At 45.6% G+C, this 15,679-nt stretch overlaps 1 protein-coding gene across 2 annotated transcripts in view; it reads right to left on the bottom strand.

The window, feature by feature from the left end:
- The window catches only part of SMARCB1 (SWI/SNF related BAF chromatin remodeling complex subunit B1), a 30,591-nt gene extending 15,390 nt beyond the window's left edge, over positions 1–15,201 (bottom strand). The window contains exons 1-5 of one of the 2 annotated variants that reach the window (XM_039868473.1): positions 14,910–15,201; positions 11,494–11,632; positions 9,660–9,789; positions 6,882–7,019; positions 5,146–5,273 (exon numbers count right to left, since the gene is read on the bottom strand). In XM_039868473.1, the coding sequence (XP_039724407.1) occupies positions 5,146–5,273; positions 6,882–7,019; positions 9,660–9,789; positions 11,494–11,632; positions 14,910–15,002 (628 nt within the window). In that variant the 5' untranslated portion in view covers positions 15,003–15,201. The remainder of the gene's footprint in view (positions 1–5,145; positions 5,274–6,881; positions 7,020–9,659; positions 9,790–11,493; positions 11,633–14,909) is intronic. The other variant, XM_039868475.1, reaches the window with a different exon arrangement.
- Positions 15,202–15,679: the final 478 nt, after the last annotated feature.

Here is a 15,679-nt window from a genome sequence, read left to right as displayed (position 1 = left end):
CTAATCCATGAATATGGTTGTCTGTCCATTCATTTAGATCCTTAATTATTTTATGTAATTTTCGGCCTATGAGTCTTTTACACGTTTGTTAGATTCACACCTAAGTATTCCATTTCTTATTGAGTGATTGTAAATCGTAACATATTTTTGTCCACTGACAGTATATAGAAATACAATTGATTTTGTATGTTTATCTTTTATCTTGTGACCTTACTGAACTCAGTTTTTTTTTTTTGTTTTTTTGTTTTTTGGAGATTGCGTGGGATTTTCTATGTAGACAATCATGTCATCTACAAAATAAGGACGGTTTTATGTTTTCCTTCCTGATCCATGATGTCTTTTATTTCACTTTCTTGGTTTATTGCACTGGCTAGTATTTCCAGCACTATGTTGAACAAAGTGGTATTAGTAAGTAAGTATCTTTGCCTTGTCCCTGATCCTAAGGAAAAAGTGATCAGCCTTTCATCACTAAATATGTTAGCTACAGAATTTTTTGTAGGTGTTCCTTATAAAATTATACATGTAGAGTTATTTGTAGTACTCCCTTCCTTGTCATACCTGTGGGGTCTGTAGTGGTAGCCTCTGTTTCATTACTCAATTTGGTGATTTATATTTCGCTCTTTTGTGGTTAGTCTTGCTAGAGGTGTGTCAATTTTACTGATCTTTTTGAAGTACCAGTTGAGTTTCAATAATTTTCTCTATTATTTTGTTTTCTCTTTTGTTGATTTCTGTTCTTCTCTTTATTATGTCTTGCCTTCTTCTTGCTTTGACTTCGTTTTGCACTTCATTTTTTGGTTCTTGAGATGAGAGCTTATATTATTGATTTAAGGCTTTTCTTCTATGTACAATGGTGCTATAAATTATTGTGTCAGGTGCTATAAGTTACCATATCAGCACTACGGCAGCTATATCTTACAGATTTTTATATATTGTATTTTCACTCAGGTTCATGTGTATTTTTTAACTGAGTTGAGGTTTGTTTTATGAACCATGATATGGTTTTTATGGTACATATTCCATAGGGACTTAAAAAGAGTGGGTATTCTGCTGTGTTGGATGGAATGTTCTATAAATGCCAATTAGACTCTGTTGGTTGATGGTGCTATTGGGTCCTTCTACCATCTTGCTGATTTTCTGTCTAGTCGTTCTACCAGTTATTGAAAGAGAAATGTCAAGGTCTCCAATATCACTGTGGATGTCTTTCTCTTTTCATTCTATCAGTTTTTGCTTCATATTTTTTCCAGCTCTGTTGTTTAGTATGTACACATCTAGGATTCCTGTCTTGGTGGATTGACCCTTTTATCATTATTTAATGTCCCTTTCTAACTCTGGTAATTTTCTTTGCTCTTAAGTCTGCTTTATCTGATACTAATATTACAACTCTTGCTTCCCTTTGATTAACGTTTACATGATATATCCTTTTTCTATCATTTTACTTTCAACCTACCTATAACAACCATTATATTTGAAATGAGTTTCTTGTAGCTCATGTCATTGAGTCTATTTTAAATCCACTCTGCCAATCTCTATTTTTTAACTAGTAATTATTGACATATTAGGACTTAAGTCTACCTTTTTTACTTTGTTTTTCCTGTTTTCTTTTTCCTGCCTTCCTGTGGGTTACTTAAACATTTTTTAGAATTACATTTTGATTTATTTATAGTGTTTTTGAGTATAACTCTTTGTATAGCATTTCTAAGTGGTCCTTTGTGTATTTATTACATTATACACACATAACTGGTTTCTTTATTTTACCAATTCAAGTGACATATAGAAACCTTAACTTCTCTATGTCCCGTTACTCTCCCCTATGTATAATGGAATTGCCTTAAAGATTTCCTTTACATACATTTAGAACCACATCAGAGAGTATTATAATTTTTGCTTCAACTGTTAAACATAATTTAGAAAACTGAAGAGAAGGAAAGCCTGTTGGATTTACCCATATTTTTGCTTATCATCTTCTTCCTTCCTGATGTTCCAAAGTTTCATCTTTATTCATTTCTCTTCTTTCAGCCATTCTTTTTAGGTTAGGTCTACAAGCGATAGCTTTCCTTTATCTGAGAATTCCACTTAATTCCTGAAGGATATTTTCACTGGGTGTAGGATTCTGGATTGGCAGTTCTTTTCTTTCACTGCTTGAAAAACATTGTGCCATTTCCTCCAGCTTCCATGGTTTGTGATGAGAAATCTGCTGTCACTCTAAGTCTTTCTCTGTAGATAAGGTGCCATTTTTCCCTGTCTGCTCAAGATTTTTTCCTTGTGTTTAATTTTCAGAAGTTTAATTATAATGTGTCCTGGCATAAATTCATGTTTATCCTGTTCCGGTTCACTCAATTTCTTGAATCTGTCATTTGGGATTTTTTAAGCATCCAAGGTGATCTTGTGGAAACAAATTTCTACAAAGGGCTTCCTGCAGCCATACCCTGTGGTGTAGGACTCTGATTACCCCTGGCCTGTGTACCCTCAGGACTCTGATTACCCCTGGCCTGTGTACAGAAGCAGATTCTATACTTTTTCCCGAGACAGTTTATGGCCCTTCCTTGGGATTCCCCCATGCTTCTTTGGGGCCAAGGTAGCATCTATGTAGATATGTACTCTCATTCAGCTGCTCATCCTTTCTGGAGGACTTTAACACTCCCTTAGGAGGCTGAATGTTGAGGCAGATGATGCTACACTTCACCAGCAACTCAGATAAGCTCCCTTTAAATTCCTTCTCAGAGAAGATAACCTCAAACTCATTGTTAACCGACATCTACCAAGAGCATGCAGGAGACAAATCCTGGTTAGAAAGGATGGCCTGAATAACATACGTTCATGTTGCTCAGCTAGTACTGCTTTATATTTTTAATCCCTTTCATAAACACTCTCAAGCCTGCCTTTAAAGTTATTTGAAATTTAAATTAGCAAGTTGAATATAACTTAAAAAAACAGCATGTCAACAGCACTTTTGAATATGCTCTTTCAACTTCCATGAAGGAGTGCGGAGTAACCACCAATTAAGAGTTAGGAGTAACCACCAGTTAAGAATCATAGCTCTCAGACACACTACCACTCTAGCCTGAGGAAGAGCTCACAGAACAACACTATTTTGGTCCTCTAAGTGTCTGTACTAAATTACTCTTAGTGGGATATGGTATAGTATATGAGGATTCCTATGAGGAACAGCCTGGAGGAATCATGGACAGATGCTGGTCTTCATTACATTATACTGTGTCCTCTTCATGAAGCCCATGGGAAGAGGTTCTCTCAAATTTAAGTATTACGTGTGATTCTGCTTCTTCTGAGCCACCAGGTGCTGCTAATCTTGACCACGCTAAGAACTGCAGAACCAATCGCCATGTCTCTCTCTGCCTGGTTCTAAAAGGCTGAGGGCCGTGCCCATCTCTGAAATAATGATGCCTACTAATTTATAAGTATGAGCCAGAGCGCTGGCTTCATTTTATACCTCCTAGTTTTATTTTACCCTTTATCCAGTTTTTCCTAACCACTTCTTTTTCATTTGCTTTATTCTTTTATATCAAGCATCCATTATATAAGCTGCCTTATATCCCTTCTGAAACAGGGCAGGGGTATAAATAAATAGTAGGAGCTTTCAATGTGTTGTTAAAAGAAGAGTAACAAGGCAATACATGTACAGGAACAAAGTTCCTGTGTTTGGCCAGGTTCTATGCTAAGTGCTGGCTGCTGTGAAACGCAAAAAAAAAAAAAACCCACAAAGTCCCTGACCTCAAGGTGTTGAAATGAAGAGGGAGAGAGATGCAATAACAAGTAACTATAATGCAGGCCAGCTGAGATAAACGGGGAATGTTATGACAGGTGATGCACAGCACTGGTGGTGGCCTGGAACTCATGAGCTACATCGTCCCCATGCTGAGTCTTCACCAGTGCACAACACCTGCCCCCGTCTATACTTAGTACAACCTCCTGGAACCCCTCACTGATGTCTCCCCTCACCATGTCTCCCCTTGGCCACGTCATCCCTTTGCCAACATCCTCTCTCGCCAGCTAGTCTGTGGGCCCTGAAGACAGCACCCTACTTCTCGGGCCTTACTCCTAGGGTGGGGCAGAGGGCCTTGGACTAGGCCCAGCAAGCCGATTGCCAGGGGATGACCAAAGGAAGCAGCCTAATCCTTCCAGAAAGTTCAAGGCCACTGCATATCAACAACCACAAACATTCTTCCCTGAGGAAATTCTTTCTGGAAGAAAAATGTTATAAGCTGTTATCTGTTATGGAAACACGAAATAACGGGAAGTTTTAGCAAACTAAGGCACCACAACTCATCAGAAAATTCTGTACCAATTATAAAGACCAAAGAAACCAGGAAGATACTTATTAAGTGAAGAAAAATAAAATTATACTCGCACTATAACAACAACTTTGTTGAGTATGTTTGTATACAGAAGTGACTGGAAGGGAAAATATAAAACTGAAACTATTAGGGTGGTGAGATTCTGGTGACTCTAAATTTTTATTCACTTAAAAATAACATTGTTTTTGTTTTTGTTTTGTCTGAATACAAATGTTTGTTGTAAAAAGTCGGAAAGATTCAGGAAAAAAAAGAAAGAAAATCAACACATGTGTAAACATGGCTAATTCTCCTTCCCAGATGTGATAAGGGCTCTAAGTACTCTAGTAGATGTCTCCTCCTAACCCTTCTCTTCTACATTTGCACAAAGTCACATTTGGACTTTGGGAGCCAGCGAAGAGAGCTAAGAGCCTGCATCTGACTCAGGACTTAAAGAGTGAGGATGGAAAAAAGAATGGAGAGGGTGAGGACAGGACTCCCAGCCAAGGGGATGACAGAGACATAGGCGTGAACATGCAGCATCAAAAAGTACAGGGGGGCAGGGCAGGAGACATGGCTAAAGGGGAGGTACGTGAAGGGTCAGGAAGCAGCATCAAAGTCATCATCGATCTCTGTGCCCTGCATGCCAGGCCCTTGAACTACCCACGCTCATATGCCCAGCTCACAAAAAACAGTGGCAAAAGCAGGATTTGAACCCAGAGTCCGCACCCTCTACAGTTAGGTCACAATGCTCTGAATGTCATGTTCAGTATCTAGAACCCGCTTGATGGGCAGCAGGTAGCAAAGGGGAGTGTTCACATGGTGGATGGTCAGGGCTGCACAGAGCCCCACATACCATTCATGTTCCAGGTAAAGGCATCCCTCAGCTTCTGTCCATCGATCTCCATGTCCAGCCGGATGGGGACCAGCACCTCAGGCTGGGACGCATTCTCATGGATCACTGCTGGGTCGTGATCATCAAAGCTGGAAGTGAAGTGGCAGGAAAGTCATCGAGGGGTGCTGTGGGTCCCCATGTTCTCTGTACTACTGGTCACTACAAACCCGGCCAGATGGGGAAAACCCACTTCTCACAGGGACTTGTCGACTAAGGGCTGAGTCGGCAAAGATGAGGCCAGCAGGGTCCATATTTCATGGACACATGGAAAAGGGAGAGGAAGCTGCTGACTTGGGCAGTGGAACAAGACCTAGACATGTTCTGAAGAGAGATATAAGCCCTAAAACAGGAAGGACTTTCACAAAAAACTGTGGGAAAGGAAAAGTATTTCCAGAAGAGAAAATACTTGAGCAAAGGCTGAAGAGCAGGGAGAACGGGTGAGCTACTGGGGCAGCAGCAGACAGAGCACCAAAGGCGAGGTGCAGATTAGGTGGGGGAGCAGGGTGGGGGGCGCTGGGAAGTCACGGGGTCAAGGTGCCAAAACTTCTCTATCTCAGGCTGCGGAATCCAGCTCTATCCAGAGGGAACAGCAGGAGGACTCTGAGCAAGGGCTTTACATGGTCACATCTGGGTTTTACGGAGATAAAGAGGGAAGAGTGGGGGGATTTTGGAGAGCATGGGAAACCTAAGGGCATCTGTGGAACAAGGAGAGGGCTAAGAACTCTTAGAGCTTGGGGCACAAACAAACAAATGAAAGTATATCGCATGCTAGACTCATGCTCTGGGACATACAGACAAGGAAAGGGACAGGAGTGGCCATTCTAAAGAGGGCAGCCCTGAGAAAGCAACATTCAAATAGAGAATGGAAGGAAGAAAAGGGAGGGAAAAAAGAAGGAGATAGGAGGGAGGGAGAGATGGAAATAGGAAGAAAAACGGTGAGCCATACAGATATTGGGAAGAAATGAGCAAGGCCATGTGGGAACGGAAGCTTGAAAAATGCCCCCTAAAAGACAGCTATGTCCTAATCCTTGGAACCTGTGACTATTACCTTATATGACAAAAAAAAGGGGGGAGGGGAGTACTTTGCAGATGTGATTAAGAATCTTGCAAGATTATCTAAGTGGGCCCTAAATTATATGACAGGTGTCCTCATCAAAGAGAGACGGAGACTCTGTGTGTGAAGAGGAGACTTCACACACAGAGAGACTTCCATGTGACCACAGAGGCTGAGACTGGTGATGCGGCTACAAATCGCGGAATAAAAGCAGCCACCAGAAGCTGGAAGAGGAAGGAACAGAATCTCCCCCCAGAGCCTCCAGAGGGAGTACAGCCCAGAAAACATCTTGATTTTGGCTCAGTGAAACACCTGGCCTCCAAAACTGTGAGAATAAATTTGTGTTGTACTAAACCACCCATTTTGTTGTGATTTGTTCCAGGAGCCAAAATAACACAGCGAGAGTCACGTGGATGGCATATGAAACCAGGAACTCCACTCGAGGTACTTGGGAAATGAGGAAACAATGGTGAAACTAAAGAAGGCAGAGCAGGAGCAAGCCGGAGACGGGCATCCTGGAAGCCAAGGGAAAACAATTTCATAGGGGGACAGGAGGTTAAAGCAGAGCACTTCTGGGGAGAAGGAGACTAAAAGGTGTTCAAAGACTGAGGCGGAATCAGTGCAGAGGGCAAGGTGCACTCACCAGAGAGGGAAGGTTCTCTTCTTGTCCCGGCCCATGCGATTCCTGTTGATGGTCGTAGAGCACGGCACAGCGTCCAGATGGTGGGAGCTGTTGGGCAGGGTGGGCACCCACTGGCTATTCCTCTTGGCTTTCTGTTCCCTAGGAAGACATGAGAAATCTCTCCACTCAGTCTACCTGATACCACCCACCAGGTACCAAGTCGTGGTTAGTGGATGCCTACTGTGCCCCTACTGGACTCCAGGCCCTGGTGGGGATCTCTATGCACCCCAAACTCTTCAGGTGTCTATTCCCTAGGCTCCCACCCACACCAGCTCAGAGGCACCCAAGCTAGGAGATGGGAGCAAAAGGGCCCCAGACAAGTCAGGGAAGCCCTCAGCCCAGTGCTTGAGCCATGTAACATGGTATGTGCTGGGCATGGCTGCATGGAAGCACTGGCCCTTTGCAGGAAAGCGGCACAAGGGGAAGGCTTCTCAGAGGAGTGGAGCCTTAACACTCAGTCGGTGTTCACTGGGGTGGGGGGCTGGAGAGAAGGCATTTCAGGAGGAGCGCAGGTAGCAGTAGAGAGGAGACAGTAGGTTGCGGGTTCAACTGAGGCTGGAGACATGGGACACAGAAAGGGGTCCTGATTACAGGGGCTGGTGTGCTCTGAGAGAAACTGACTGCACTCAGCAGATGGCTGGGAGTCCCCACGGGTTTAAAGCAGGGAGACACATGACTGGACTATTTCAGACATGCAGTCCAGCCTGAGATGGCCTAGGCAACACTGATGGCCTCCAGGATTCTAGACCAGGGTGAGACCAGGGGTCCCTGCCACAGCCTGTCTGGGCCAGTGGTTTCTAATCCTGGCCAGACTCATTTAGAGCACAAAATTTTAAGTGGTACATTCCTGAGCCTCACCTAGGTCAAGCGACTCCAGTTTCTGGGGAGCGCCTGGGACTTACAGATTCTTTACAGCTTCCATGGGTGATGCCAGTGCACTGGGCCTATGCTAGGGAACCGAGGGTCTAGCCCATCACCTATTTTCCGAGCCTCCTAGAGCCTGCACTGAGGTTCCCCCTTCCCCCAAATTCTGCCCCAACTCAGTAGCAATCTGGCTCAATTTCAGGTCTGGGCTGCTCTACCAACCCCTCCTGTCTGGTAGCTGTCACAAGTAGACAATGTAAGTTATGCAAAAGACACAGTGAGTGTGAATACACACCATACACGAATCTGAGAATCTGAGTCATATAATTCAACCCCCTTCCACTGCCAGGATGTCTGCCCAAGAGAGGGCAGCCAGCCTCTGCTACAGCTGCCCAGTGAAGAGGAGGGAAGGTGCCAGTCCTCTTATGGAGCTGACTGGGCAATGAGAAGGTGCTTCCTGAGCATAAAGCCCATTGAAGCAGCTTCCCTCATACCTTTACCCCTTTCCCCCGAGTAGTTCTGACCTCAGGGGTAACAGGACTCTACTCTTCGCAGCTGTTCCTCATATGACACGATCATTAAGAAAGTGTTTATTGCCCCATAAAAGGTTCCCAGCTGACATGTGCAGACTTGAAAGTCCCATCCATATGTACCTAATTTCCTTCTGCCACTCCCCTGAGAAAGTCTAGCTATCCTTATGTTTTTACCATATCCCTCAGAGAAAAAAAGAAATCTGTAGAGCACACATCTATTAACGCTGGCCAGGTTGGATCTGTGCCACCTTTTTCAGGGCAGGGAGTAGATTATAGAAACAATCCAAAAGTCAAGTTGAGAGAAAATGGGAAAAGAAATGATTTTTCGTGACTACACCACTAGAAACAATAACCCTCTCTACCCCACTTAGTGTTCCTGGGGTTTTTTGCATATAAATGCATGTATTCTTGAGAACTGAAAGAGTGAAGAAGATATTCTGCAGGTCTCACTCACGTACACCACGTTTTTGGTTACTGCAAGTCTACTTAATTACGACATGTGAGGTTACGACCTCGTCTCTTCCAGTGGGTGTACTCTCACATTCAGCCTCTCCCCAAGGCTGAACACTCAAGCGGATCTGTATTTTCCATTATCAGTCACAGTGCTCTCAAGGGTATCCCTGTACATATAATGGTTTTTGCTGGTGGTGGTGTTTTTTAAAATTATTTCTCTGGGACAAACTTCCAGGGGTGAAATTAATGGGCCAGAGAACAAAAAAACATTGATGTCATAATACTTTACAAAAAGATCACGCCCACATACAGGCCACTGCAGCATTCGTGAGTGTACCTCTGTCACATCTTCCCCTATTTCTCATGTTGCTATTTACATTTTTTTACTTTGAAAATTTTTAATTATATATGAGGACAAACATCACAGAAAGTGTGTTTGTTCACTCTTTCTGGCGTAGATCACCCTTTACCTAGTTATCTATTAGGGTATCCAAGTTTTTCTGATAAATCTAAATTAATAGACTCTTTCTATAATATAGCTTCCCAATTACTTGCCTGCTTGATTGTTACTATAGACACACTTAAAGGTTCTAAATTTGTACATTAAAATCTATTGTTTCTTGTGACTTGATCTAGGCTACTAATTTTTCTGACAGATTAGTCCCACCTTCAAAGCATTTCTAACCACTCTCCAGAACCCAAGACGTGGCTTGTGTTTCTTAGAAATTCCAAAGGTAAAGAAACTTTGAAACCCGGTTAAAACGATTTGTAAGCACAGTGTGTGAAGTGCTGAAAATTATTTCAGTTCAACTTAACCCCAACCAGTTCTGGAATATGAGAAAAATAGCCAAGGGTGTCCCAAGAGCTCGTCCTTGCCAGGGTGCATTACCTGAGGTAGGTAGGGGGCTCTGTGCTGATGGACACAGCCTTGTACTTCTCATCATTGCCATCCAGAATCTCTTCTACCTCTGAAGCTTTTAACAGAGTCACGCTGGTGGCCAGGGTCGTGTATCCATGATCTGTAAACAGAGACACCACTGCGGTCACCCTGCTGGTGTGGGGCACAGCGAGCAGCAGCAGCCAGTAGATGCAGCATATCAAAGTCCTCGCATGCAGGAGGTAGGAAAAGCAGGTGTCAACCTTACTACTGCTGAATGCTGGCCTCTTCCAAAAGGGCAATCTGGATTGAGTACTTTATTAGAGGTCCTACTGGGTAAACAGTCCCTGAGGATTTCCTTGGACTCATTTGTCCCAGGAGCACCAACTCAGGGCACAGAGGAAGTACACAGGGCAACGGCAGCAGCAGCAGCTACAGTGCAGCACAGCCAACGAGGGCTCTCAGGAGAAAAGGAAGACTCCAGAGTTATACCACCAGTGGGAAGAGGTCTGACACCACTGCAATCCACAACATCAAGCAAAGTGGAAAGATGGAATGAAAGATGAAAAATACTTTTCTTTTAAAACAAGAGCCCAGAGAGTTGGAAAGAGCTGCTTCACACTGAACATGAACTCTTGGCCCTGCGCCAATCAACATGTGCTGTCTAGGAAACAGGACAGATACTAGGCAACTCGACCCACAGCTCTTCTAGGAAAGCTTGGTCAAGAGCTGCTACTTGTCTGCAGGTCCAGCCTGGCTTCTCCTGGAGAAACAAATCAGTTACGGGGGAAGTGTCTCCAAAGCACAAGGCAGAAGAGTCACCGAGACTTCACCTGAGGCTTGCAGAGGGGAAAGCAAAGCTGGGAACGCACTGCGTTAATGACTGGTGCCTACTGGGGAGCAGAGGGAGGACAAAAAGGAGATTTTTAAAAACGAGTGAGTGGAAATGTTATAGCAGCAGATAAAAAGAAGCTCCGGCTCCTGCATTAAAAGAACCACTACTTTGCCCACAGTAGACAAGACCACAGTAGCACCTATAAACACAACCAAACAGGACAGGCTGCAAAGCGTACACTCGCACGCACAGACAGGCACACATACACAGGGCTTCAGGGCGGGTCTTCACCCAGGCCCCGGGCAGCTCTCTACAAGGCGCCACTGCCAAGAGGGAAGCAGTTTCACTACCTGCCAAACATTGTGCTGTGTCCAAACCCAAATGGACCATGAGATTTTCCTGATGAAGCCCCCAGAGTGTCTGAGAGTAACCTTTTGCCCTGCACAGAGCTGCCACGGCTGAAGCACGCTACTGTCTCTACTGTCACTAGTGTCAGGTGGCTCACCTATCAAGCCCCAGGCACACCTCAGACACAACAAGCAGGGACATGCACATGGGCTCTAGCACACTGGCTGCCAGAATGAAGTGCTATGGGATGGATGTGCTCTGGGAAGCGAAGCGGTGAAAGCCCCAGAGGGGAGTGGGAGCTGGGGCCACCACCCGCCACTTGGGCTGATGAAGGGTGACTATGGCAATATGCCCACGGCAGATGGCAGAGCATCACAGCATTCCTAAAACGTTTTGAGACCAACATGTCTTCACAGCACCCACTATCCCAGCCCTGCCCTCCCCAGGCACCCCCTGGCCCTGTTGAAAATGCCTGACAAAGGACCACCAGTGGCTATCTGGAGCCACTTTTATGTCTGAGCTGCATGTGTGCCCCCTCCCTAGGATGCTCCCTGCCACACTAAGGTCAAGGCTGCAGTGAAGACACTGGAGTGAAAACGTTTTATCTTCATGACATAAGCGAGTGGTTTTGAAACAGGTTTACAAACCCTCGTGAAGACGCACCCTTAGTGTTAGGTTTTGTTTTTTTACCATGTGACGATGCAACTATTTTCTTCCTCTCTTCCACAGTGGCTAGTCGCCTCCAGAGTGAGGGGTATCTCTTGTACAGAGAACCTCGGAACATACGGAGGTAGTTTCCCACCTATGAGTAAAGCAAGAAGGCTCATTATGAGGGTCGCATCTCCACACAGAGGGAAGGGTCCTGGCGCAGAGGCTCCACTGGATCAGGCGATGGACAATCAGATGAGCTGGCTATCAGGCACCAGACTTTCGCCAGCGATAAAAACACATTCTGCTGACATCAAGGGTTCAACAGCAGTGCACATCTGGCCTGCATCTGCCCCTCTGGGCAGAGGCAACAACATCTGCAACCTGATGACAGGACCAAGCTTTGTGAGGCAGGCCTCCAGAGCTCCCCAACAAGCCTACAGTAATTTTGATTTCGGACTAAGATCTCTAGCACTTTCCGAAAACGTAAGGCTGCTTTGACTTTCATCTTAAGGACTACACTTTGATATTTTTAAGATGTAATAAACACCAAAAAGGTCTTTTAATTTTAGACAGATGCAGGATAATTTCCCCCGTGGCCCTGTTGCTTTGTTTAGTAATAAAATTCAAACCAGGCATACCAAAGGAATTTTCCGAAAAATTTAAAAAGGACTTATCGGCAATCACCAGACTGCTATATAAATCATTACTTCCCCAAATAATAGCTTTAGTTTGCTTTGTACTAAATACTCAAGCATGGCTTCCTTAATGAAAAGGAAAAAATCTAGTCCCAAAGTTTTTAAAAAGAAATTCCACTGTTTCATTGACTTTTCCAAAATGATCATGTGAATTACATGGCAGAGGATGGCCAGTGTACTGGGTGCCAGATGCCGGCTCCACCTGTGACCAGTAATTATTTCCCCTTTCTGGGTCTCTTTACTCATCTGTCAAATGCTCAGCAACTCTGGAGTTCACTCCACAAAGAACCACTTCTATTATTTTCCTATTTATCTACCCAGCATAGTATATCTATTAAATAAAAACATTTCTCTATTTTTCATGAATTAAAGATTTTGATGATTGACAACCAGATCTGCTGAACAGTGTGATGGAAGGTGACCACAGTGAATCACTCATGCTCTATACAGCAGGCACAGACCTACTGTGCATTATTTGGCTTGAGTGCCATTATCATTCAAGGGTAAATGTATAGTTTCCATTAGGTTTTTGAAAAGACATTGACAATAACATCCTCCACTACCTTACAGGTCCTGCAGAGCTCCAGGACTTCTCGACCCTTCCTAAGGCCCCTTCAGAACACAGGAGACCAGGGCTTGCCTTCCTGGGTTTCCCTGAACCAGCTTTTGCCTATGAAATGAAGGTGTTGACTTGGGGATATCCTAGGGTCCTCTCAGGTCTGTGACCCTAGCTTGAATACAGCTGCCTGCAGATGGCAGGAGAATAGTGACACATACTCACTGCAACTGCAGGTGCCTTCCCAAAACCACTCCATGGATATGGCATGGAGGCACTGAGTGTGATCCTATGGCCGGCCCACCTCCCTGAATATGGTACCTGTCTCCCAAGGGGAAGGGAATTGGAGGCCATCCACCTAATGCAGTCACACGGGCTACTGAAGATCGACAAACAGCATTCTGATCTTGAACCTTTCCCAGACCCCGAAAGGTCTAACGATTGTTAAGCCAGGCTCAGAAAGCAAACTTCCTCTCCCTTCTCCCATGTGGGTCTATACTGACCGGGTCTCAGGACAACGTTCTCATTCAACAAGGCTGAAAGAGAAGAGCGCCGTTAACTTTCTAGAAACTAAAATGTGATACAGAAAAGAACTTGGAGGCCATCTAGACAAAGCATCTCATTATGAGAAAAGTGATACGGAGGCAGAACAAAGCTGGAACCAGGCCTCCTGACTTTCTTCCCACCTGGCCACATGCTTCTTCTCAGTTTGCTCCACCTAATAAATAAAAGTTGCACTTCAAAAGTACCACCCACTTAGAGTCAAGACCAAACTGATTGCTTTTCTTGCCAATTAGATAAGGTAAAGGTTTCTTTAAACAACCTGCCATTATCACATACTGCAACTCCTCAACTGCCTTTTGTATCCTGCATTTAAGCCTATGAGGACTATTCTAAACCTTGGCAGATGGACAGGCACTGGATCCATCTCCCCAGCACGGCTATCTTTGAAGAGCAGCATTTATGTGATATGGAAATTTTTATTGCATCCTGCCTTTTGTTTAAAAAACAAAATGATGAAAAACGGTGACACTAAAATTCTGATGCTGAGAACATGGGTCTCATTATTCAATACAACTAAGACAAACCTGGAATCACAGATAGCCTCGGAGTGACCATCATGAGGCTTAATTCATTCACACTATTTCAACTGCGAAGAAGAACAACAAAAATTGTAAAAACAAGAATGAAATGTTGGCAGCTTCCCCTGATACTGAAAACTCCTCCAAGGAAAGGCAACCCTTGGCATTTTGTAACTGCTTTAGCTTAGCAAGGTTAGCACTTATTTCATTACATGAGAAGACTCTACTGCTTGTTATATGCACATATGAATTGTATATCCATTAAAAAAATGAATATACACTGAGGGCTGCCTTTAGACCAAGAAGGGCTAGTCTGAGGCAATCTGAAAAAAAATTCACATACTTAGTACAAACTACCATTGAAGGACCAGCTGTAGGATTAAAGGACCAGTTGATTCAGGATTAAAGGTCTTTAGGATGTTTCCGCTGTAATAATTCAGTTAGTCCAAGATATCCAAAGTGCCAACTGCTTTTGAATTGTTGACAGACCAAGCTCAGGGACTGGGGCCTTATCCCTCAAATGAACTAGGAAGATCCTATCCACCCAACAGCAATCCTCCTCCTCCCAACCTGTTTCTTCCCCGGTAAATGAAGCTCAAAACACTGTCAAAACACCTCCCAGCCCACTTCGAAGGCAACGAACACAATGTGAATGAGCCCTCCTTAAACCGGTGTTTACAACCTGCGATTTCAAGGATCCCAAATGTAGCAATGGGGGAGGGGGTGCACATGAGATTGCCAACATCTTCCCCCTCAAGAGTCGCAGGGGCTATCAAAACACCCCGTTCTTTTGTGTCTTCCTGGAACTGTACCAACTCAGCGTGAAACCAGTGGCCCCTCGTTCAGCCCTAGCCCTGGCAGCAGGATGCGTTCCCGACCACGATGATATGGGTAAGTACTTTCAGAATCACAGAGGAGCGCGGGGCGGGGTCTACCCGGCCACGCCTCGCTGGGCCGCGCCCCACTGGGCCGCGCCGCGTGTGCGCGCGCACCCGCCCGCTACGATGAATGGAAACGCGCGTTCCCGGCGCGCAGACCCGCCTCGAGGCTCCCGCGGGGCCGGGCCTGGGAGAGCGAGGACGCGCCGCGGGCTACCTCTGAGCCGATCATGTAGAACTCGCCGTCGTCCTCCAGCTGGAACTTGACGGGCTTTTGCCCGAAGGTCTTGCTCAGGGCCATCATCATCATTGTGGCAGTGGAGGCGGGTGGCCAAGGCCGGGCTGCGTGGGATCAGGAGGGCTAAAGCGGCGCCAGGACGCGCCGAATCGAGGGGAGCCGAAGTCGGGAGGCGAAGAGCGGGCTGGGCCAAGTGCTCGCGCGGCCGCCGGGTTCCTCAGCCGCTGCAGCAGACGACGACCAGGCCGCCCTCAGTGCGCACGCGCGGGCGTTGACGCTGACGCGCGCGCTGCCGCCGCCCAAACAAAAAGCCGAGGCGCGCTCCCGCGAGTCCCTTAAAGGAGCCTAGACCCGTTTCTTTTCCTCCCAGTCTGTCTCCCAAATCCAGGTACCGACGAAAACTTCTCGCAGGTGGAAATAGCAACCGAGGCCCTGACTCAGGTGGTGGCTTTCCCAGTCTTAAAGCTGGGACTGAAACTCACTCCAGTGGAAGAGGAACGAACTGAGACCTGAACGCGAGGAGGAGGCCAAAAGTACCATGCCTCAGTTTCTCCACGCGGAAAATGCAGTTCAGCTGAGCGGATAAGAGGGCTCCTAGGAACAGATATCTCAGTTCTGGGCCCACATCTGTTCCTGCGGCTGTTGGAATGGGCAGAATGACTACACTGGGTGGTGGTAGCGTGGGCAAAGGCTCCCCAACTTGGCAGGATTCTAAAGCCCAGGTGGTATTTGGTTTGGCTAGTGCATCA

This window comes from Pteropus medius, unplaced genomic scaffold (genome assembly GCF_902729225.1).
Source record: "Pteropus medius unplaced genomic scaffold, Ma_sr-lr_union100, whole genome shotgun sequence".
In the NCBI taxonomy this organism is placed as follows: Eukaryota; Metazoa; Chordata; class Mammalia; order Chiroptera; family Pteropodidae; genus Pteropus; species Pteropus medius.
The sequence above is the reverse complement of the archived record's forward strand: the minus strand, read 5'-3'. Positions and strand labels throughout refer to the sequence as shown.